At 39.5% G+C, this 24,906-nt stretch overlaps 1 protein-coding gene across 1 annotated transcript in view; it reads right to left on the bottom strand.

Moving 5' to 3' along the window:
- Positions 1-24,906, bottom strand: part of MAN2A1 (mannosidase alpha class 2A member 1) — a 167,129-nt gene that overhangs the window by 130,407 nt on the left and 11,816 nt on the right. The window contains exons 2-3 of the mRNA XM_047090160.1: positions 11,448-11,705; positions 8,957-9,101 (exon numbers count right to left, since the gene is read on the bottom strand). Coding sequence (XP_046946116.1) covers positions 8,957-9,101; positions 11,448-11,705 — 403 coding nt within the window. The remainder of the gene's footprint in view (positions 1-8,956; positions 9,102-11,447; positions 11,706-24,906) is intronic.

The following is a 24,906-nucleotide window of genomic DNA, read 5'->3' as shown; positions in this document are numbered from 1 at the left end:
GATCTAGCTTTGTAGTCTGAAGACTTTGCGGCAATTTCATCCTCTGGAGGAACACTTAGTTTTATTTGGTTCAAGGGCATACACAGCACTGATTTAGGACCTGGGCAAGGGTATCTCACCCTGAGCCCTGGACTTGAGGGATCTTCCTATTCTTCCTCTGACCACATCCCTTTCACAAGGCAAAGAAAGAACTGCCCACCCAGAGCCCGCCTTGACCTGCCCTCTTAAGCACCATGACCCAGAAATGTGTCCAAATAGCCCCAAGCCAGTTTCTAGAGCCCAGAAGGGGCCTTCTATATGTCTTTCTAAAGGACAGTTGACCTGGAGGTGGTAATCTCTGTAGCCTGAGCAACGGCCAGGGGGATACAGTTTGCAGGGATGTGGGAAAAGTGCTGGCGTGTCTGTGCATCTGTGAACAAAGCCCCTCCTGGTTTAGGACAGGGCCATTTCTGGGAAAGGAGGTTGGGCTGCCCCACAGGCTGGCTTTTCCCCACACAAACTCAACACATTCCAGTGGGGAATTGGAGCCCCAGCAATCTCAACCCACATGTGGCCTTCCTGATAACTGTGCTATTCCTCAAGGTAGGAGGAAAAGACCTATTCTACTTATCATGTATCAGTTTGATTTATAACTTTCAAATGTTTACACAAAGGGTCTGAGGGCATCCACATACTTTTACACCAAGTCCTACAAATTTGGGAACCTACAACCTGAACTCCCAACCAGTCAATTCTCATGAATCTAGCACCTGGTATGAAGACTACACCATCAAGAGTTGAATAAGTACATGATAGATGAGTGAAATGTATAGCCAAAAGAATAGGGGGAAAAGGGTATATAGAGTATAAATACAAATTTATTACTTCAACTAGAAATGAAACAAAAAGGAAAAGACACCACACACACACACACACACACACACACACACACACACAATTAGCTCTAACATAGCCACTGTCTGTTCTGCTAACCTAATCATCTTTGATCAATATCTTTAAGTTACTAGCTTATATTTAAAAAGGCTCTGTCAGCCCCAAGATGATTTAAAAGATGCATCCCAAAGAAGTCATGCCCCTCAAATCATTGTTACACTGTTGTGGTTTCCACTACTATGACAATTATTTTTTAATGACTACATTAATTCTACTCAGTTAAGTAGGTACCAACTGTTAAGAAAAGATAATAAATCTTGCATGAAAAATAATTATAACAAGATAATAAACATTTAAAAACTGCAACTTAAGCTTCATGTTACTTCCATTTTAACATAGTATTCTCTAATTTAAAAATAAGTACAAAGAGGATTCATAAAACAAGAAAGCTTCTTTATTTTAGTAATGAAGTCATCGTCTACCAACAAATGATCAACAGGCTTCTTCCATCACTTGTCAAATCCTTCCATATTTGATTTTAACATCCAGTCTTACACTTAAGACATTGCATACCATGTTAATTGGTATTATCATAACTCAAACAATAAACTGTGAGTTTTAATTAATGTCCTGTTCTAGTTTATCCATTCACACACAAATCAAACATCTAATAAGACAAAGCAAAAAAGCTAATAAATGAAAACAGATTCTACAGTAAAAATAAGAACAAAATGCTATGGGAATAAAGAAGTGATAAGTTCCTAGCAGAAGGACAGAAGATTCTTAGAATAGTCATCGTGTGGATAGAGGGAAAAGGGGGTAGATCCCAAATAGAAGCAAGGGCATATGGAAAAGACACTAAGCCATGAAGTCCTGTGTCAATCTCAGGGAGAAGGCAGCCAGGTGTGGCTGTATCGGAGCTTACATGGTGGAGGTACCGTGAGAAATACAAACAGAAGCGGGGGCAGACCACTGAAAATCTTCTGAGCCATTCTTGTTTCTTAGTGAAGGAAGTTAACGTCTTCTGTGTTTTCAAAAATGACTACTGTGAGCGTAAAAGATATACTTCAGTGTACAAGACAAACAGGAAATGAGGCCACTGCACAAGTTCTGCTAGAAAATGGTTCTGGAAATAGAAATAAGAGGCCAATGAGGCAAAATGAAGAGCATATGTTAGCTGACTGAAGTTTCCAAGACAGAGTAGAGAGAGTCAAAGATGAAGCTGAGGTTTTCCAAAGACCTAAACCTGCTGAATCCTACAAATGCTTCTGAACTCAAGTTTCCAGAATAACCTCACCTTTTTTCCAGGTGATTCAGTGTCATCTAATAGATTTCAAAGCATATCAGCTTCACTTCCACTAAGGTGTTTGAGATACAGCACTTTTTGAGCCAGTGTAAGATGCTGTCACTGGTAATTCTATCCCACACCACAGGAACCATCTGCATCACTGTTAGGAGAGTTGGAGTTTTGTTCATCCTGCAGCTGTAATATGCACAATGTCCAATTGTGATCCTTTACTCTATTGCTTTTCTAAATGTCCTTTAAAAGACCTGTGTACCTTGATATGTGACACCTGCAATTATGAGATCAACCTCCACAGTAATTTCTAAATCTGTGCTAAAGTTACTTCCCTCCTTTGTTAAGGATTCCATCCATGAGCATCATCAATTCACACGGAGCAGGACACTTCAGGCCTACTAAGTCTTCCCCAAATAGAGCATAGTGCTTTGAAATAATGAGACAGGTCTATAATATGAGAGACATCCTTAGAAGTAAAAGTAACAGTGACTTCCTTTGAGGAGTTACTCTTAGTGTACGTGAGGTTATTTAGCCTTATGAGCAGGCAAATACTGGGCATATAATCAAAGTTTCTAAAAGAAACCATTTAAAAGCTGGAAAATACTGCTTCCAAATTACTTTCTAACTGTAAAATATGTAGCAATGAGGAAAACCACTCACCATCTCATGGACTCAAGTAGTATTTAAGGACAGAGACATCTATTTCAGTAAAGACAGACCAGAAGGAAAAAAAAAAAGGATGAGGAACAGTGTGGTGAGGTGTCTACTCTTCCAAGATAGTTCATAAAATGTTTTTTATCATTAAAAATACTAAAGTAGATGACATTGGCTTGGAAATACTTAAAAGACCTTCCTCCTGGAAGCTTTGCCTGTGGGTTTCAGAAGTATTACCTTCAAGAGACAGTATTAAGTAATGGTTGTAAGTCCTAATTCCAGAGCCAGACGGCTTGGGTTAAAGCCCAGCCCTGACATGAACACATTACCTGCACTCCCTTCTGCCTTAGTTTTCTCATTTGTGAAATGAGGGTAATAATAGGACTTTTGTCATGAAGTTGCTAAGAGCAGTAATGGATTTAATACATGTAAAGTACCTAGAATAGTGCCTGAAACATAGTAAAGTCCCATAAGTATTAGCAATCATTTATATAACTGGTGCAGTGGTGAGCTCTGAAGCATCAGACTCAAAAGACAGACAAAAGTATCCAAAATAGGAGAATGGGGACATGTGTGACAATCACCTGCATCTCTAGGTAATACCTGATACATGTGCTCCTAAAGAATGCAGTTCAGTTAGAGCCCCAATGGACTTTTCCCCCTCTAAAACAGAACCTCAATATACCAACTCTAGAGATCTCTTAAAAATATAATTCTAAAGAGCCATGTAAATATTTAACTCGTAATGCCAACATTTTCTTAATTAAGATTACCAGATAAAATACAGGATGCCAAGTTAAATTTGAATTTCAGATAAATAATGAATAAATGTTTACTATAAGTGAATCCCATATGAGATCTGCAAGACATATATACTAAAAAAACTATCCAATGTTTACTGGAAATGTAAACATTTTTTAAGCCAAATCTGGCAATGCTATTAACAACCCAAAGTTCAGATAAATGTGCTGAATTAGCTAATGCCCATAAAGCAAGAAAATCATTTGAACTAAGTAACATATCTTGAGAGGCAGCATAGTAAATGGAAAGAGCACAGACCTCAGAATCAGGCAAATCTGAGCTTTAATTGCCATCCTGTGCCAGTGTCTAACTGATGGATCTTGAACAAATTAGTATACCTGCTTAGTCTCACTGTCCTCACCTGGTAAACGATGTGTGATTTACTGGTGTTGAGTGTTGCAGAATGTATTACACAAACTAATGTAAGATACACAATGAATACCAGTTCTCACTCCGTTCTTCCTCATACTATCTTAGCTCCAGAAATTCAAATTTCCCACCACAGTAGCCAAAACCAAAGAATTCACTTCATCTCTCAATCACTAACCAGAACAAAGGACTCCCCAAACTGTCCACAAACAAACCTCCCCTCTCCTCACCATCTCCTTCTATTCAGCAGGTTCCTTTGGAAGCCAGAGTTCCAAGTCCCCCCTGCTTTCGCCCACCCGGGCATTACCCAACTGTGGGGGGACCACAGCTCTTCTTTTATGACTGTTCTTAACAATATTTTGTTAAGAATATTTGTTAAGAATAACAGAGAAGCTTTAAAAATAACATTACACAGTGATTTCCCCATGTTTTTGTTCTTTTGCTTTTTAAGAATAATAGCACATAAACTCATTTCAAATTATAATACACTACTAAATGCAAAATTCTGTTTTTCAATTTGCCACAAAAGAAAGTCAAAAAATTCTACTCACTCATTTGAATCAATAAAAACTCTGTAAAAGAACTGCAAATGCACAAAAGAAAATTATTTTCCAGTGTGACTCTTGTACCTAGGTCTCCCTTCTATTTGGAGTCAGACCACATGGGGGATTATTTTCTAATGTTCATTTTACAAATTGCTTAACTAACAATATGCTGTCCAACTTTCCATTTAGTACACCTTATCTTCTCTCTACACACTGCGATTTCTTTGAAGGAAAATTAACTAAACATTTCAGCAGTTTAAGTAGTGGGAAGCAAAGAATTAAGATTGTAGATACAAAGGTGCTGTAATTGTGTTTTAATCAGCTTATTAAATATAACATGAACATGTATCAATCAACTAACATTTAATTTCATGGTCTGTGATTCAAAACTTTTTAAAAGCGTAACAGGACGAAGTTATCAGCACTGACTTAACAATTCCCTTCCAATTTTGTTTTAACTCATGTAAACCATATAAAATATATGACAACTGTTACATGTCCTCATGGGCTGGAAGAAGACATAATTAGAAATTTATTAAAATATAAACATAATTTGAAATTTATCTGTCTTATGAGATATCAGAACATGGTCCAAAAAAGAAAAATATCTACATATATAAAAACACAACAACATAATTCTTTTTCTTTAACATAATTCTTAAAGTTAGGGAAAATACAGGAATCTTTTAAAAATCTATTTCAGTACTTCTATCCCCAACAGACAAAACTCCACCAATGAAACAAACTACCGAGCTAAAGTTTTAAATTGTTGCTGTAGAAAATGCAAACAAGTCTCTATAAATCTCATTTAGAAAGTAAACCGCCTAATTGCACATTCATTTAGGCGTATTCCACAAAGATTTCCTGCTACAGAGTCACATTTGGACTTGGAATTTTTGTGCACATACTTCTCTCTATTCCTCAACTGAAAGTGTGGTTCTTCATGATCTGAATGATTTGGCTTGTCATAGAACAATTTAGTTTACCTAAATTCTACTTTTGTTAAGGAGTGGTGAAATTTTTTTATTTTTTTTTAATCTTTTTTTTGAGAGAGAGAGAGAGAGAGAGAGAGAGAGAGAGACGGAATGCAAGCAGGGGAGGAACAGAGAGAGAGAGAGAGAGAGACACAGAATCCAAAGTGGGCTCCAGGCTCTGAGCTGTCAGCACAAAGCCCAACGCGGGGCTCAAACTCATGAACCGTGAGATCGTGACCTGGGCTGAAGTCGGACACTTAACCAATTGAGCCACCCAGAGACCCCGGAGCGGTGAAAATTATTTAAAAAGTCAGTGGGTTCTATTCTCTAGCATTTTGCTTTACAGTAAAAAAAAAAAAAAAAAAAAAAAAAAAAAAAAATAGCTGTAGTTTTAAAAGGTCTGTGTCTGACCATTATTTTTTCCTCAAGTGGATGAAGGCCTGAGGGTAAGGGTCATTAACATCTTTTACTAAGACAAAAAGATTCAATTGTGGTTGCTAAGATACCAAGAGACAGATTCCTCTATTGCAGTCAGGACCAGTTATTAGGGATGTCTCCCCACAGAACAACACATGAACCACACTGGGCACTGCTCACCGCACTGCTAAGGCAAACAAACAGAATCTAAAAGGCGCAGGCAATCCCTGCCCTTGAAGAGCTTAATATCATCTGGTGTTTGTATTTAAAATTACAAAGCATATTTTAAATATTTTTTTTTAAGGAATAAAAATAAGACAACAGGAAGAAGGGAAGGAGGGAAGATAAAACCACATGTCAAGGTCAAATGCTTCATCTGAAGCTGCAGAGTCAGATGACCTGGCTCATTTAGCTTATTTAACTGAATGAGTCAGTACTATGTGCTGCTTACTATTCTGGGAGTTAGTGACCTGGTGGTTATAACACAAAGTGTGAGCCCTCATGGAGTTTACATTCTAGAGTAGAGACGATGCAGAAGTGCTATAAATGTTTACATGTGTGCCTATGTACAGGTGTGCATCCAAAGTTCAAGAAGCTAAGGAGGCACACAGAGACAGATGGAGAAGGCCTTATGTATATTTACCAGTTACTGTATGTCAAGTGGCAGGCTAGGCAATGAGGACGGCTCTAACAGGAGGCGCATGTACTCCGACTCTCGAGTATACTCAGGTGGGAGATCCAGGTAAACTAATAAGGCATTCTTGTGGGGCCACTTCCTGCCCCCGTAAACTTGGTAACATCTTCCTCATGAATAGTGACACTGATCTCCAAGGGTTTTTGTGAGCATTAGATGTTAATAAAACATTAGGCAGACTACCTGATAAACTACAAATTTTATTACTACAGTTAAGTGCGCATGTTACAGAATTACAAGAAATGAGATTGGTGGAAAGTGAGGATGGCAGAAAAGGGGAAAAAGGAAAAAAAAAGTCTTTAAAAATCTAAAAAGCAGGAGAAATGGATTCACACGAGGACTCACAAGACACAGCACAAAGTGTATGTATAAACCTATAAGAAATTGGACACAATGGAATCACATCACACACCCAATTAAGTGACAGGAACAGGGGCACCTGGGTGGCTCAGTCGGTTGAGCGTCTGACCCTTGACTTGGGCTTAGGTCATGATCTCACGGTTTGTGGGATGGAACCCCACATTGGGCTCTGTGCTGATGGTGTGGAGCCTACTTGAGACTGTCTCTCCCTCTTGCTGCCCCTCCCCCGCTCAGGTGCCCTCTCTCTCTCCCAAATACATAAAAACTTAAAAACAAATTAAGTGACAAGAACAAAACCGTAGATGGTTGGCAGAGAAAAAAGGAGAGAACAATTTAAATACTACAGTGGCTCTGCCACTGTTTCACTGAATAAGGGAATGTTTCAGAGTGAATGAGATTTATAATTAGATGTGATTTTCATCACCTTTTGTATTTACTTGATAACTAACTCTTGCTTTAAGATGCTACTCCAACCATATGATCTGCATTTTACAGATACACAAATGTGCCCCCAGGGACATGGGGGCAAGTATACGGTAGAGCCGGGATGCGGGCCTCATTCTGCCAGGTTCCAGACCCCTGCAGTCTTTCCATGATGCCCAGCCATCGGAACTTGGATTTGAAGGGACAGGCTAAGACAAAGGAGGAAAATGATGCAAAACATTTAAGAGGAAAGGTTAATAAGGCTGAAAGGTATTTGTAGGAAAAGGTGAAGTCATTAAGACCAAAGAGAAACCAAGTCAGAAGCTCGTGCAGCAACTGCTCAACACAAATTTCCAGAATAATACTAATTTCCTCTATTTCATACCTCTTTGCATAATAAACACTGAAGTACTATGGGAATTCAAACATTTCAGCATCCAAACTCTCCCCTGTGTACCTCACACACCCAAAAAAGCAGCACATGTGCCTGCACCCACCTGTACACACACTTCACCAAATCACACTTCCAGACATAGAGTAACAAGTTCTACTGTCTTAGCAACAGAAAGAAAGGAATACATGCCAATAAACCAGTGGGAAAGAATGTAAGTCGGAGATAAATGAATGTTGGAATAAAGAAAAAACTTCAAAGTACAGGTGAATAATGGTGCCTCTGATAGTAATGATGAAATGGAGAAGCTGAGAAAAGTAACAAATAGAAGCCTAAGTAAGTCCTTCGGAAGAAGTCTTTGGAAGTGCATTCCCCCCCAAAAAAAATTCCTGCAGTGGAATTCATTAAGTATTTCTTCTGTGCCAGTGTACTCACACTCACAAATATATACATCGAATCATATTTCCCACTGTAATTTTAGCAATTTTCCCTTACCTTGGAGGGAAAAATCTGTGGCACCAATAAGTAACAAAAGTTGTCAAATGAAACAATAACAATGGTAACGACAACAGTTACTTTTGGGCCATGCATCACGCCTTAACATCTCATCCTTTGAAGCAGACACTTTAACTTGATTCTATTAGGAAAAAACTTACTTTAATATTAAGTAACTTGCCTAAAGTTGTCTCACACTGATGGGGTTGGGACTCCACACTCACATCTGCCTGACCAAGGCTCTTAACCACTTTACATTTTGCTTCTCCATTTGGAAGATTCAAATGTTCCCATAAACACTCTGCATTTTGTAATGTAGAGTTTATGAACACAAAATAATTCTCTCATGCAATATTTTAGAGAAAAGTAACTAAAATGAACAATCAGCCCCTTAAGTGAGTGCAACTTTTCAACCCCCAAACTAAGACCTTCCTGTGTTTATTACTATTTCATATTGCAGAAGTCCTATCTGTGAATGGCACACAAACTGATAAAGTAAAAACTCAAAATACAAGACATATAAAAGGAATATGCTGCGGTCACAAGTCAGCAAATAATGTCTCAAAAATGTGAGAAATTAGGTCTACCACCTTCTCATTAAAATACTCTGTGCCTATATGGGCTTAATAACCTGTAGTTTTTTTGAAGTGTAAATTTTACCTGGGTCATTATGGGAATGAGGCACCACAAAGACTTGAAGGGGCTTAGAGTCCCATTCATTAAACACATAGCTAATGTCAAATCCTTGTTTCCAAACTCCACCATCTGGGTTGTCAAAAGGAATCAGACTGTAAACATCCAACATCTAAAAATATAAAAGACACAATAAAGGGGAAAAAAAGTAAATTTAACCATGTATTACCATTTTTAATTTAAAGTTAATGTTGGAAAATATTTGCTCAAAGCTATTCATTGCTGTACTATGTGTATGCATTTTACTAGATAAAGCTATTTCTGCAGACATTAACTGAAGAGTTTAAGGCAGAAAACATTTAATTACCATTCAAATTCTTAAAATGCTACCATGTTACTTAACTATCCTGATAAATAATCCCCGCCCCCATCTGCTTCTAATGAAAAATAATTCCATTCAATTCCTTCTTGCCCTGTTCTACTTCTACTACAGTCTAGTAGAAATTAATAGGAACTAAACAGCAAGCAAACAATTTCTGATGAAATGTGATTATGAGCAAATATTTCAGCATTTTCAAATACAATACTGGATAATTACTTTTTACTTTGAGTTGTCTTTATTTCACAATTAATTTCCTATATTTTAAAACCTGTATCAGAATGGAAATGCATCTACAGCTATGCCTTCATTTAGCATATGTTCTGTTTGCCCTTTTTATTCTAAAAATAAAACTACAACTGAGTCAACAAGGCATAATCATTTAAAAATGGAAGAATTTTTAAAATTAAGACTCAGTTTCTTAATGTTCAAATGTCATCTTAAGCTTCCAATGTAGTAGTCCTGGGTAATAACCTATTTGGACACAAAGGAAAAAATACTGCCAAAAAACCCCCACAAAACCTTAAAACCTTGTATTTTTCCCTCTAATACTCTCTCTAATATTCCCTCTAATACTAAATGGGACAAAGAACACAAGTGACTGTGGTAAAATTTAAATTATGTAAAAAATTATATCCTAATATATAAGTGGGTTACAAAAAATTTAAAGATATTGAACAAATTATATAAAAAATGAATACAAAGTATTTTAAGATAGTAACATCTCTCTCACTTCAGAATTTATGACTTTAATAAATATAACACTCCCAAGGATGAGTCAATAAATCTTTGAAAACCAGCTGGGAAGGAGGATGTGTTAGCAGTCTCTGTTATTCCTTCTGGTCCTTTCTCCGGCCCTGCAGCTCTCCTGATTCCCCACTGCCTTGCTCTGCATGCCTTCCATGGTTGTTCTGCAACAGGGCTGTTTCTGTCCAGCCCAGATTTAATACCCCACCTCCAAAAAAAGTTCTGTGGTTCTCCTTTAAAAGGTACTTATTTAAAACCTAAACAAAGCCAAGAGTCACAAAAATAGATAGATACACTTTTAAAGCACAGAATCCTGATACTGTCTGAACTTGGCTATGCACTAGCTGATAAGATTATAGGCACAAGGCCTGGACAACTCCCATGTCTCCAGCTTATGGACTGGCCTGTGAGCCACGGCCTCAAGAAAATAACATGTTTTCTGTCCCCAGAAGTTAGTGAAAACATCTACTCTGAAGCAAGGCCAGAGCCAACCCATTTTGTCCAGCTGTAAAATATTCACCCTTCAGGATCCCATCACCAAGTTCCAGCTTCAGGTCTCAGGTACAGGTTAAACACAACTCTGCTAATTTGCAGAACAGAGCATATGTGACACACCCTAAATTTAAGAAAAGTAGAAGTCCTTTCTTATATCCTGGTTTACAACTCCACTACCCTCCAGAATGCTATCCAAGAGAAGCAGAATGCAAGCCAAATCCATAATTTTAAATTTTCTGATAAAATTAAGTGAAATTAATTTTATTGATATATTTTATTTAACCCAATGTATTCATAATATTATTTTCTCAACATCTAATCAATATAAAAATGAACAATTTACCTTTGTTTTCGTAAAAATTCTCAACACTTAGAGCACATCTCACTTCAAACTAGCCACATTTCACATGCTCAGTAGTCACCTGTGGACAGTGGCTTCCATTCTGAACAGCACAGCTCTACAGTATTTCCCTTCCCTCTTTCACAAAAAGATAGTTAGCAAAAGGAATTTAACCCTACACTGTGTGAAACCTATAGTGTATAACAGAGACATAGTAAGAATACAGCTTTTCTTGTACTCTTTATAGGAAGATGAGAAAATCTCTTTGACCAAATTTAAACCTCTAAACTTCATCTACGAGAGAAAGTCAGACCTAAAAAACATACAAAAAGGCCACAGCGCATAAAATAATAAAAAAAAAATTGGGGGAAACACAGAATTACAGAATTTTATCACTAAAAAGAACATTAATGATCAGGTGAATAATCAAGCCAGTTTACAAAAATACAAACTAAACTCCAGACAGTTTAGGCAACTAAGTTAAAACAGACACCAGATCAAAAAAAGAAAGTAAAAGACAAAGAAGCCCAATGATTATTAATGAATGCATACATTACCTGCACATCTGAATGCCTACTTCCACCTTGTAAAGCGAATGAACAGTCTTCAGGGTCCACTACGAGGGACAGCTGTTTTGACGGCAGAAGAGGTAAGCCAGCACCTTGGCTGAAATTGCCTTGTGAACTTTTTGGACCATCCTCCACAGATTCACTCAAATTGATGACCGAGTCTCTAATATTTGAGATGATCTCATTATTCTCAGCTAGCAAACGCTCCAAATGGTCTATTTTTTCTTGCAACATTGAGAGCTGGCCCTACAATAAAAAAGAAAAAGGCAGCTATAGGAAACTCTAATATAGCTCTGCTGAGGCACACACATTTTTTAAAAAAATTATGTGCCTGCCCAAGAGTGCAGCTACTCACCCTTCACTTTCCACTTCTGTAAGTGGAATCACAAAGAGCGTGAATGGCTGGCAGTGTTGAAACACCAACTTACAGCAGAAAATCTCCATGGCTTCAATCTTTGCTTAATCATATTTTAAAATGTGCAACAGAAAGACCAAAAATATTTAGGGATATACTTCCTACTGCCCCAAACCCAGCCCTAAAAGATCTTTGAATTCTCTATAATACCTAAGAACAACATACTATGTTCAGGTATGAAATTTTAAATTTAAGTATAATTGATTTTAGTCACTTGAAAGGGTCAAAAAGTGTGAACCTGAAAAAAATTATTCCATCATAATTGGCAACCCTTGTGGACAATCCTAGATAAGAAATATCATCTACAGGAAAGTCAGTTAGTCAACTCTTAATTAGCCATACGCATGAAAAAACCTGGAATGCAGGTCCCCCAAGTAATCATACTGTAGGTCATTTGGACTCTCCTACCATACTGTGTGACTTTATGATTTTTTAAGTGATCCTCACATTAAGAGGCTTGTAGTCCTTACAACATAAACCTTGTTATACAGAATAATATCTCAGCTTATGAGAGCAAGGACAATCTCTGTCTTGTTCACTCCTATCTCTGGAATCTCAAATAAACAGGAGATACTTAAGTATTTGTCACATGGCCCTTATATTTCTAGAACTCAACAAGAATTCTTTACACCTACTGTACCAGGCATAATGCTACACTGGGGAGACGGATATACATAAGATAGGAGTTCTTACCTTAACACAAAGTGACACTGTAACTAGCAAGAGACTACTCAAAAAGTCCGTGCTAGGGTTTAATAAACATAACTATATACATAGTGAAAAACAACTCTGGACACCCAAAAACAAAAGTTCTATCACCAGTAAATAATAGGAAGACAGAAAGAAGGAGGGAGGGAAAAGGGAAAACACCTAAACGTCCAAAGGTAAGGAACTGGTCAAATGGTACATCTATATCATGAAGATATTCTCAGTCCCTGAAAATACAGAAATATAAATTCTTTAAAAATTAAAATATATAAGAAGGTGTTTTCAGGAGATTCAATGGAGAAAAACCACTTTAAAAAGCATGGATACAAAATAGTAATTTGATACCATCCCTTTTTGAAAAAAAATACATAATCGAGATGATAAAAACTGATTATGGGTATTTAAATTCTACTTTAGTCTGTTATGAATAGTTGTTGACTGTTTGATAGGGAAGCCAGGAGAAGAAAAGGATTCTACTTCCAGGTTAGTGGCCACTTCAACAAGGGGAGAAGAGAGGTCAGCAGACTGGAGTCCTCCAAGGGAAGGCCACTGCAGCAAACTGTGTAAACTGAAAGATGTCTGAAAGGACTAGAGAAAATATTTTGGAATGAGAAAAGAAATAGCCAAATTTAGAAGCAAATCAGCAGCACATTGTCTTTGTGGGGAGGAGGGAGGTGGAAGAGCAAAAGATAGTCTCCTTAGACCTGAAAGATGCTCTCCCAGGTCTATTTAGAGGCATGTGACAGAAAAAGCCCATGCATGTCAAAACTGTCACCGCTGGGGTGGTGGGCTATTTCTAAGAGGTAGAACTTTGAAACCTGTTCATCAGCATATATAGAAGGAGGAAGTACAAGGTTTTAGCACAGAACTCACCCTGTAAGACAAGCCCCATTTCCTCTACGGAAAAGCAAGAGAAAGAATACGCACCAGGTCACGACTAGAAATGGCAAAGCAAAGGAAATGTGATGGATCAGTACAACACTAGTTCAGGGCTCAAAGAGAAGCTGGCTGAACCAGTTAGATTCCAGGTCAGCAAACCCATTGAGCACTATCATACTACAAACCCTTCTTTATCAGCACATATGGATGGACAGTGGTTCTCAGTAGAAAGGCCAAAGGGAGTCCCCCAAAGTTCACCCAAAGAAGCTTGGCATAACCCAAAGTTCACCCAAAGAAGCTAAAAACATTTGAATCAGGTATGCAACAGACTAATCTGTGTATATTTTCATAAAATGACATGCTATCAAAGGCTGTCTGAAATAACAAGAAAACTTTTCTTCACTTATTATCAAAACATCAGAGACTGCAGCTTTTTGAAATCACTGCTGATGAATTCTGTTGAATATTTCCAATACTGAAGATACAAGTCTATGTCAGGGATGCTTGCAATTTCTACCACAGCAGGTAACAACAGTAAATCGAGTTCCTGATTCCAAGCAGAATTAGAACATGTTGGTTTATCTTGCCTCTAGTAAAGCTACCCTCATCCATAAAATAAAACTTTTGTCTAAAATACCACCACCCTAGAGCTTTTAAAGATGCAGCATGTTTTATCAGACCCTTACAGTGTATAAATTAATACAGTGTCTGCATTTCTCCAGACCTACCTGCACTTTCAGGAAAAGATAATTTTGGAGCCATACACAAGGCAAAGCTGCCTAGAGCTCAACAAGCACACACTGAGAAACAAGCACACACATCTGGGAATATTCCTACAATGGCTCTAGTCCCATAACCCATGGATGAGCATATTATTCAAAATAAATATTACAGGAGGTAGATGTTTCATGAAAAATAATCCTGAAGGCGCTAAAGACGACTTCGATCTCATTGTAGTTTTTAAGATACAATTAATGATCAGTACCTGGAATTCTGTACTGAATTAATAAGTCCATGGAGAAAATTGTGGCCTGAGGATATGTCAGCAGAATGGTCTAATGAAAATCATTTTTTTAAACTATATTATGCAGTGGAATAAAACCTCCCTCCGGACAGCTGAAATTCTTGAAATATACATACCTCATAAGCAAATTCTTGTACACAAGACAGAAGAAGAGTAGTATGACCTTAAAAGGATGCACTTGTAGTCTGCATTGAAGTAACAGAAATCACAGGTATCGTTTCAATTATGCTGACAAGTCAAAGAATACTGATAGCAATACTGAAAAAGACAATTTTCTGTAGGGTAAGAAAATCACTTGTGAGAAAAACACTTTATTCTTTGATTTGTTAATCAGTTCTATAGGGAGGCCCATGGTGTTTTACTGCTGATGAGTGGAGAAGGAGGTCATGCTATCTGATGTACTCTGCTTTTGATGAAAGGGAAAAACTGAATAATAATAAAAAAAAAATTTCACTGATATCAATGACTTTTGAGGGAGAAAATTTAGAGCCTACTACAAGGCAAAACAGGATCAGTAGCCACTCAGTCCTATGAACAAAATCAATCAATGTGCACCTACAGCCAAATCTGAAAGCTTGTTCCGCAATTACTGGCCCCGGGTAAACACTAGCTGCCGGGATCGGCATCACGATGATCACTGAAACTCGGCTGAATCTGTACATCAGCATCTTCCTTCCTGTTACAGTGGAAAAAATGTGTGCCTTCCCCCTCCCCGCTTCAAAGGCCAACACTTGACTGGGGAGCTCCAAACCCATCTCTCTCAACAGCTCAAAGGCTGTACTCTTTTGGTTAAAACTCTCTCAACACTGCTTCATCAAACTCCCTTTTCAAAAGTAACTCATTCTCAGTAGTATAACATGTAACATTAGGTCAAACTATATGAAATTTGCCATTCTCATAAATCAAATATAGTACAGTTCACCAATTTCCTAGGGTTCAACTTAGCATGATATCCTGTCTAAAACACCAAATCAAACTCCAGTGCTTCCCTTAGCCCCACAATCCCCTTCTAGGGCCCCAGCGCCTTCAGAGACATACAGAGGTTATCAACAGTCGGTACTCACTATATACATTCCTTATAAATTCCTATTCTCTCATCTGCCTGCTGTATTCAGCCTGTGCGTACCACTCCACCCAAACTAGCCCTGAACAGGCCCCAAAGACTTCCATGGAGTCAGTCATGATAAGCACACGCTGTGCTCACCTGACTCATCATCTTGAAGAGCATCTAGCACACTAGACCACTTCTTCCTCCTGGCAACGTTTTCTTCACCTACTCTCAGCGCAGCATGCTCTAGGTTTCCTTCTGCCTCTGGTTTATCAGTCTCCTTCTCTCCCCAGTAACTACATGATGAAGGGCCTTAAGGTTAATTTCTGGGACCTCTGCAGTCTCTATACTATCTTAACCTATCTCATACACTCCATGGTTTAAATTCCATCATTTGTACTGATGTCTCATCTACATTTCTATCTCTAACTGAAGCCTCTTCTCTGGAAAACAAACCCATACATCCAAATGACTACTCTGCTCCTCCACTTGGGTTTCAAACTTATGCCCCAAAGAACCCTCCCAAATAAGCCTTCTGCATCTTCAGATCTTCAGTAAGTAGCTCTAATGTCCACCTAGTTAGTCACTCCCCAAATCTTGGTGGCATAACGGATTCTTCCTCCTTCCTCACCCCGCTCACACCTCCAGTCTATCTGCAAGCTCTTTCCTTACTACCTCTACAATAGCTGTTGAATCACTCCACGTCTCTCCCTCTCAACTGCAACCATGCTGATCCAATCCTCCGACAATCTCTCCTGTCTCGTACACAGCAGCCTCTTAACTAATTTCCCAATCCTAGGCTTATATCCTTCAACCGTGACCTATGCAGCCGCACTGTATCTTTCTTACAATACAATCCAGAGCTAGTTTCTCACTGCACTTACACTACCGTCAGTAAGGATCTGTATCCAACTATCTCCCCTCCCCCAATTTAGCTTCACCCTCATCTCATCTCAGTTCTAAGCCAGTTCCTCTTCAACCCATCTCGAGACCTTCATACACGTTCTTCCTTTATAGAGTACTTCAGATCTCACCTGAAATGTCCCCTCAGCATAGCCTTCCCCAGCCATCCTGTATAAAACAGGCCTTCTCAGGGGCACCTGGGTGGCTCTGTCAGTTAAGCGTCAGACTCTTGATTTCAGTTCAGGTTATAATCTCAAGGTTTGTGGGATTGAGCAGTGCGGAGCCTGCTTGGGATTCTCTCTGCCTCTCCCTCCCCCTCTCAAAATAAATAAACATTTCAATAAATAAATAAATAAATAAATAAATAAATAAGCCTTCTCATGTGATTCTCTATTATGTCAACTTATTTTTTGTCTTATTACATCTTTTACCTATTTTATTCATGTACTATTTATTTCCCCATCTTCATCACTAAATAAATATTTATCTTGAGAACAGGCACCACAGCTATTGTTATTCATCACCATCCCCTGATGCCTAGCACAATGCCTGATGCACAAAAGAACTGCAAATATTTACTGGGGGCGGGGGAAACTGTGTGCAACCTTTTCTCTAAGATAAGGAAGTATTAAATGTCATTTTTTGGCACAGTTTACACCAAAAGTAATATGAATAAAAATGAAACACTAACATTTTTTAAGAAGTAAATCAACAAAAATCTTCACTGTGACCCAAAACATAGGTAAGAATGAGAAGTAACCATCCTCAATTATAGGGTGATGTTCATCGACTAAGAGGGAAATAATATAGAAATTGAGCCATATTTGGCCACAGTGACAATCATGACTTTGTGAGTAGGGTATGTCACTATGACTTTGTGAGTCACTATGTGACTCCTCCTCTAGGGCAAACAGAGATTATGGATTTTGTACAGTCCAACCACAATTTTTCAACTTTCACTACCATTAGCAAGCATGGCTCAATGGGCTCTGACTTTCAACTGATGTGGGGGAGGGAAAGAGTCTGATAAAAGAACCCAAGGTGATTCTGAAATTCTTCCTACCATGATAGTGATAGAAAATCTTCACTCAACCAAATCAAGTTTCTAGTTCAGAGACCTATAGAGGAAACAGTATTACACGTTTATAAGATAACCACCAATGCCACCAAAGGCGGCATTCAAAAGAAACAACACTTCACTCCAAAATGTATGTGTTTGTAAGTCTGAAACTCTAGCTCCATACCACCTATCATTCATGCTTTCTTTTCCTCTGTATTGTTGGATTTTGTTAGATTCAGTATATTACTCCATCACATCAAGATATTTCTGGACCTGGATTCCATCACTAAATGTGCCCACCATGCAGTAAATGTGACTGGGTAAAAGGCTCTAACAATAACCATCAGAAGCATCTGAAAAACTGCTCAAAATTACAAAACCAAGGAATCCACCCTGGAATCTTGGGAAGAGTCTCAGAAACTGCAGTGTTTATGTTCCACAGGTGATTCTGGTGTTCAGCCAGGTTGGAGGCCGATGTCTCTGACTTCACACATGTCACTGCAATATCTAAGATAAACAAGCCAAAAATAATCCACTTGCCAAATCACCCCTAAACTAGAGGGTAACATAAATTCATAAACATGCATCTTTTGATAATCTGCTTAACTGGGTATTAATTCTTCTAATTATCCTTGTACCAGATTCTTCCATCTCATGCTCTAGGATATTATACTTCACCACATTTTTATTTTGAAGTAACTGCAAATAATGATTACCTTTATTTTTAATGACTCCTTTTAGCTAATAAAGGCAGTTTAGGTGAATGGTTAAGCACATGGGCACCGGGTCAGATGATGTGGGTTCCAACAACAGCTTTGGTACACTAGCACTGTGACCTTCAGAAAATAACTTAATTTTTCTGGGCCTCAGTTTCCTTATGGGGAAAAAAAGTGCTAATACCTACTGCTTGGAATGGTTACAAAAGAACTTAGCACAGGGCCTGCCAAGAAGCAGGTACTCAAGAAGACATTACTTCTGTTGTTGCTACAATAAAAGTATGGCTTTGTAAAATCACTTTGAAGGGTACAACTTTCCAGGGCGCAACTGTGATTAAGAACAGACTCCAGGGGCACTTGGGTGGCTCAGTCGGTTAAGTGTCAGACTCTTTGATTTTGGCTCAGTTCACGATCTCAAGGCTAGTGAGTTCGAGCCCTGCATCGGGCTCTGAGCTGACAGTGCAGAACCTGCATGGGATTCTCTCCCTCTCTCTCTCTCCCCCCCCCCCCTTTCTCTCTGTCCCTCCCCTGCTTGTTCGCTTGCTCTCTCGCTCTCTCTCTCAAAAATAAATAAATAACCTTAAAAAAACAAAAAAAACAAAAAACAAGACTCTAAAGCCAAGAGTATTATCATCAAAACAACAGCACAGGAGACCCAGCCTCCATCCTCCCACAAAGATCAACAATGAAACAGCTATCTGTGAACAAAAACAGCTATGGGACAGCCCTGGAGTCTCCTCACAGCACAGTGGAACAGAACACCTGAGAATAACCACACAGTAAAAGAAGGAAGATGGCTTCATTTTGTGCGCATCATCCCATCCCCCAGGCCAGCACTGCTCAGGGCCACAAGGGAACTCCCCAGTTAGAAACAGTTCCCCTTGGTAGAAAAGAAGAGCAGGGTAAAACCAGGTTTCCCAGTCATTGGGAGTACCACACCAAGAGATATACAGAGATATCTAGGAACAAGGAAAAAAAAAAAAAAAAAAAAAAAAAAAAGCAGGGGCTAGCTACCAAGAGCGGCCACACAGCATGAATAAGAATGGTTCACAGTGACCTGCTCTACAGACAAACCCAGCAGCTTTCACCATTGAAGAAGGAACCAGTGGCCAGCACATCTGCCATGGAACCTCTGCAGATTTCACCAACTTTCACCTCACATGTATTGGCATTAACTGATGCCAGCCACCTGTGTCCCTCTTACTCTCTCCCCACTCAGCCTCTCTGGAACTTAGGAACCACACCAGCAACCAGCCCAGGCCTCTGCGGCTGCTCAAGTGCAAGACTCCGGCCCAGACCCCCGCGGCCGACCCCCACTGCCATGGAGCTAGCCCCTCCAGCTATGCACTTGCATGCCGCCAACCGGATGCTGGTCTCCAACCTCCACTGCCTGCACACGCTCAGGAAGAGACTCTGCAGCCACAGGAGAGCAAGCCTATAGCCAGGGCCTCCACGGCTGCTTACGGGCACGGAGGAGGCCCTGTCTTCGGTCACTAGCCTGCACCGTCACACTCACCTGGCGCCAAACACTCCAGCTGTGCAACTGCATGTCGTCAACCTGACCCCCATCACCAGCCTCCACTGCTGTGTGTCCGTGATGAGACTGAGCCGTCGTGGCTCATGGCACATCAACATCCAGGGCCCCTGCAACTACCAGTGCCTCCACGGTTGGCCCCAGCCCTTGCTGCCTGCCTTGGCTCCTACCACTACATGTATGTCTGCAACCAGCCCTCCACCACACAGGCCTCTGCAGCTGAGGGCACCACCAGCTTAGGACACCACTCTTGTTGGCCCTGGCCCCTACCCACTCGGCCTGGAGGTACCAGTGAGGACTCAAACAGCCCTCACAGCCACTGCAGACACCCTGCAGCATTTGCCAAGGACCATGCAGCTGTCAATGTTGTGGACCCCAGCAACCTGAGCCAAAGAGACATCATGCCACCCTCAAAACCAATGCCGCCACATGCCCCTGCACCGCTAGAACTTGCATCACAGGTGGCAGACCTGGGGTCACATGCTGGGATCACTAACATGTTCCTGCTTCCCCTCGCCCCGCGAGTGAAAGACTTCCCTTACCAAAGCCAGTCGATAAAATATGGAGGTGGAGATTTCTTCAAAGACATAAATTTCCATACAAGGTTATAGAGATCACAGAGGATCTGGAAAACATGACTCTACTAAAGGAATACAGTAAACCTCCAGTAACTGGTCCCCCCCAAAATGGAAATATAGAAATTGCCCAGCAAATAATTCAAAATAATGTTCTAAAGATGCTCAGAGTTACAAGAGAACACAGATAAACAATTTAACAATACCAGGCACACAATATAAGAACAAAATGAAAAGTTCAACAAAGAGATGGAAAACATAAATAAAAACCAAACAAATTTGGGAGCTTAAGAAAACAATCACTGAAGTCAACAAAGACCTTTAACATAAGACTTGACCAAGCAGAAGAAAGAGTAAGTGAGCTCCAAGACAGAACAATTGAAATTATCCAGAGAAGAAAAAAGAAAAAGGAAAGGAAAAGAGTGAAGAAAGCATACATCATCTGTGAGGTAACAACAAAAGAACCAATCTGCACATTATTACAATTCAAGAAGAAGAAGAAAAGAAGGGTTCAGAAAGCTTACTTAAAGAAATAACAGCTGGGGTGTTGGGTGGCTCAGTCAGTTGAAGCCCTCGATTTCATCTCAGGTCAGGATCTTGCAGTTCATGAGTTCAAGCCCCCCATCAGGCTCTGTGCTGACAGCAGGCCAATGGCCTGCTTCGGATTCTGTGTCTCCCTCTCTCTCTGCCCCTCCCCTGCTCGCACTGTCTCTCTCTCTCTCTCTCTCTCTCTCTCTCTCAAAAATAAACATTATTAAAAAAAAAAAGAAAGAAAGGAAGAAAGGAAGAAAGAAATAATGGCTGAGAACTTCTCCAATTTGAAGAGATTTGGATATCCAAATTCATGGAGCTAAGAGGTCACCACACCAAATCAACTTAAAGAGATCCTCTCCAAGACTTTACAGGGCAGGAGAGAGTGGGATGATATATTCAAAGTGCTGAAAGAAAAGAAATGCCAACCAAGGATACACTACCTGACAAAGTTGTCCTTCAGAAGTGAAGGAGGGATAGACTTCCGCACACAAACAAAAGCTAAGGGAATTCATCACACAACACCCGCCTTACAAGAAATGCAGAAAATAGTTCTTCAAGCTAAAACACACTAATTAGTAACATGAAAACCTATGAAAATATAAAAACCACTGGTAAAGGTTAAGTATATAGTCAAATTCAAAGTAATATTTTAATATGGTAAAGTGTTAGTCATTTAATTCTTGTAAAAATGTTAAAGGACAACAGTATTAAAATAACTACAGCAACAATAATCTGTTAATGGATACACAATAGAAAAAGGGAAGTCGTGACATCAAAAAGGAAAGGAGGGAAAAAGAGTAAAGGGGTAAAGTTTCTGTATGCAATCGAAGTTGTTATAGTAAAATGGACTATTCTATTTATAAAATGTTCTATGTAAGGATCATAGTAACCACAAAGCAAAATCTACAGCAGATTCACACATGATAAAGAGAAGAGAATCAAAGCCTACCACTATGGAAAATCACCAAGTCACAAAGGAAGGCAGCAAGAGGAAGAAAACACGTGGAAACTATGAAACAGCCAGACAACAATTAATAAAATGGTATAAGTTCTTACCTATCAATAATTACTTTAAAACTAAACAGAGGGGCACCTGGGTGGCTCAGTCGGTTGAGCGTCCGGTCATGATCTCACGGTTTGTGAGTTCTAGCCCCGCATCGGGCTCTGTGCTGACAGCTCAGAGCCTGGAGCCTGCTTCAGATTCTGTGCCTCTCTCTCTCTCTGCCCCTTCCCAACTCACACACTGTCTCTCTCTCCTTCAAAAATGAATAAACATAAAAAAAATTAAAAAAAAAAGTAAATGGACTGAATTCTTCATTCAAAAGACAAAGAGTGGCTGGATAGATTAAAAAAAACAAACAAAAAAAACAAGACGTGAGCATATGCTGTCCATCTATCTACATATGGATATATCCCCATACAAAGACGCACACGCACAGTGGAATCTTATTCAGCAACAGAAAAAGGAAACCTTCCATTTGTGACAACATAGATGGATCTTGAGGAAATGCTAAGTGAAATAAGTCAGACAGAAAAAGTCACATACTTTATGATAGCACTTGCATGGGGAATCTAAAAAAGGTGAACTCAAAAAAATACTAGAACAGTAGAGGTTGGGAGGCAGAATGGAGAGATGTTGATCAAAGGGTATAAACTTCCACTTATAAAAAACAAAAACAACAAAACTAAGCAAAAAAACTTCTAATCATAAGTTCTGAAACTGTAATATATAGCATGATTATAGTTAATACTGTATTACATAAAGTTGCTAAGAGAATAAATCTTAAAGGTTCTCATCTTAAGAAATAAATAGTATTTATATGACATGATGGAGGTGTTAGTTAACACTATGGTAATATCCATTTTATAATATCCATGTAAGTGCATCAAATCAACATATTGTACACCTTAAACTTATACAATGTTATACATCAACTATATCTCAATAAAGCTGGAAAATAAAATGAAACAAAATATAAAGCCCAGTCAAATTTAAACTCTGGCTCCACTACCCCAGGGTAACCTTGGGCAAGTTACATAACTTCTCTGTGCCTCAGTTTCCTCATCTGTAAAATGGAGACAATACATCACCCATAGGGTGGTTATGAGTGCTAAATTAGAATGTATAAATCAGTTTAAATGATGCTTGGTGTGGTAGGCAGAATAATGGCCACCCCAATGATGTCCATGTTCTAATCCCTGAAACCTGTGAATCTGTTACTTTACATGGTAAAAGACTCTGTTGATTTGAGTAACTTAAGGATTCTGAGATGGGGAAAACTGTCCCAGAATATTTGGATAGGCCCAATTAAATCACAGGGGTCCTTACAAAGGAAAAAAGGAGGTGGGAGGCAGAGTCAAAGGAGATCTAAAGATGGAAGAGGAGGTCAGAGTGATGCCATACTGGAAGGGGGCCTTGAGCCAAGAAATGCAGACAGCCTCTAGAAGCTGGAAAAGATGTGGCAATGGATTCTCCCCTAAAGCCCAAAGAAGAGACAAAGCCCTCTCAACATCTTGATTTTAGTCCACTAAGAGCCATTTCAAACTTCTGACCTCCAGAACTGGAAGGCAATACATTTTTGTTTTAAGCCACTAAGTTTGTTACAGAAACTATAGGAAACAAATACACCTGGTAAAGAGCTGACCCTATATAAAGCTTAGAAAGTGTCTTCCCACTTGCAGTCCCTACTAGAGGAAGTCCATCCAAATCCCCATCAGAAGAGTTGGAGCGCTGTGAGCCCCAGCAACCCAGAGCCCATGCAATGGAGGAATGAAAGGTGACACCATGTGACTGCACAACCTCTTTCCGAGGGGCTCCTTTTGGTCTCACAAGACCATTTGAACAAAAGATGTAGGAAAAGACTTTATAGTTAAAAATACTTTTCCAGGAATGAAACATCAACATCTTCATCTTAGACAGTTGTAGGATCAATGAAGAAAAAGTGTTTTTAAAGCTATTCTGGAGCTGTGGAGGGGCAATCAGGATAAACACCAAACACGAAAGTGGCTTGGACCAAGGCAGGGGAGGCAGAGGAAAGAGGAAGGATTTGACAAGACAGAGGAAGTTAGGGAAGGGAGTGACAGGAAAAGAAGAAACATAGCCTTTTGGGGGTTTTTTTGTTTGTTTCTTTTGCTGAGGCAACTGGGAAAATAACGGATGGCATTTTAGGGAAGTAAGGAGTGAGTCCTGGGGAAGGAATGGGGGGAGGGGGGCAAAGGTTCTCTTCTGGAACCATTAGAAAGTGGTCTAATGGTGTCTAATGTGGTATTCGAATAGTGGTGGTATGAGGGTGACAACAAAATCTGAAAGTCAGGAAAATACACAAACCTGAGTCAGTGTGAATATGAATTTAAAGCAATGGATATAAGAATGGGGATTACCTAGACAGAGAGCACAGATCTGCCTTTAATAATTGTAGAAGGCTCACCAGGCAATTCTCACACATCCCCAGTTAAGAGCCGCTGTATTAAAACTAAATATAAAAACAGAGATTTGGTAAAACAGAGTCTGTATTTGCAGCAGGGTGTCACTGTTACCGCAGTAGTTCCAGGTCAGTCAGCCGCCATTCAGCTACACAGAAAACCCTGCTATTTATATTTAGTCAGATCTCAGGTACTTAACAGGAGGGCATTTGGGTTTCATAAAATGACAAGAAACCCCTCAAGTGACCACTCCCCATCTTAAGATGTATAGTACTGAGGCCCAAAAAGGTGTGAACTGAGGCAGGGACCATATTTGTACATGTAACTCTACCAAGTTGTTACAAGCCACAAACCACAGTGACAAATGACCTTTTAATGGTGTTTTCCAGACCTGAAGCTTATCATGCCTGAATCTCTTCCAAGGTATTATGGTCTTTGTGCTTCCACTCGTCCACTCAAAGAAATAAATGCACTCACCAGGTGAGCACAAAGAACACTTAATTACGTAAAACCTTGCCAAAACACAGGAGCATCGGGTTTTGCCTTGGCAAATCATTATTCACAAATCTCACGCGCACCTGGGTATGACGTTAATAGAGGCTACTCAGATGCAGGTAGACAACAAGCG

This window comes from Lynx rufus, unplaced genomic scaffold, assembly GCF_022079265.1.
Source record: "Lynx rufus isolate CCGP_SWC_20201006 ecotype Redwood Valley unplaced genomic scaffold, mLynRuf1.p SCAF_1, whole genome shotgun sequence".
Lineage (NCBI taxonomy): Eukaryota > Metazoa > Chordata > Mammalia > Carnivora > Felidae > Lynx > Lynx rufus.
This window is presented reverse-complemented; position numbering and strand designations above follow the sequence as displayed.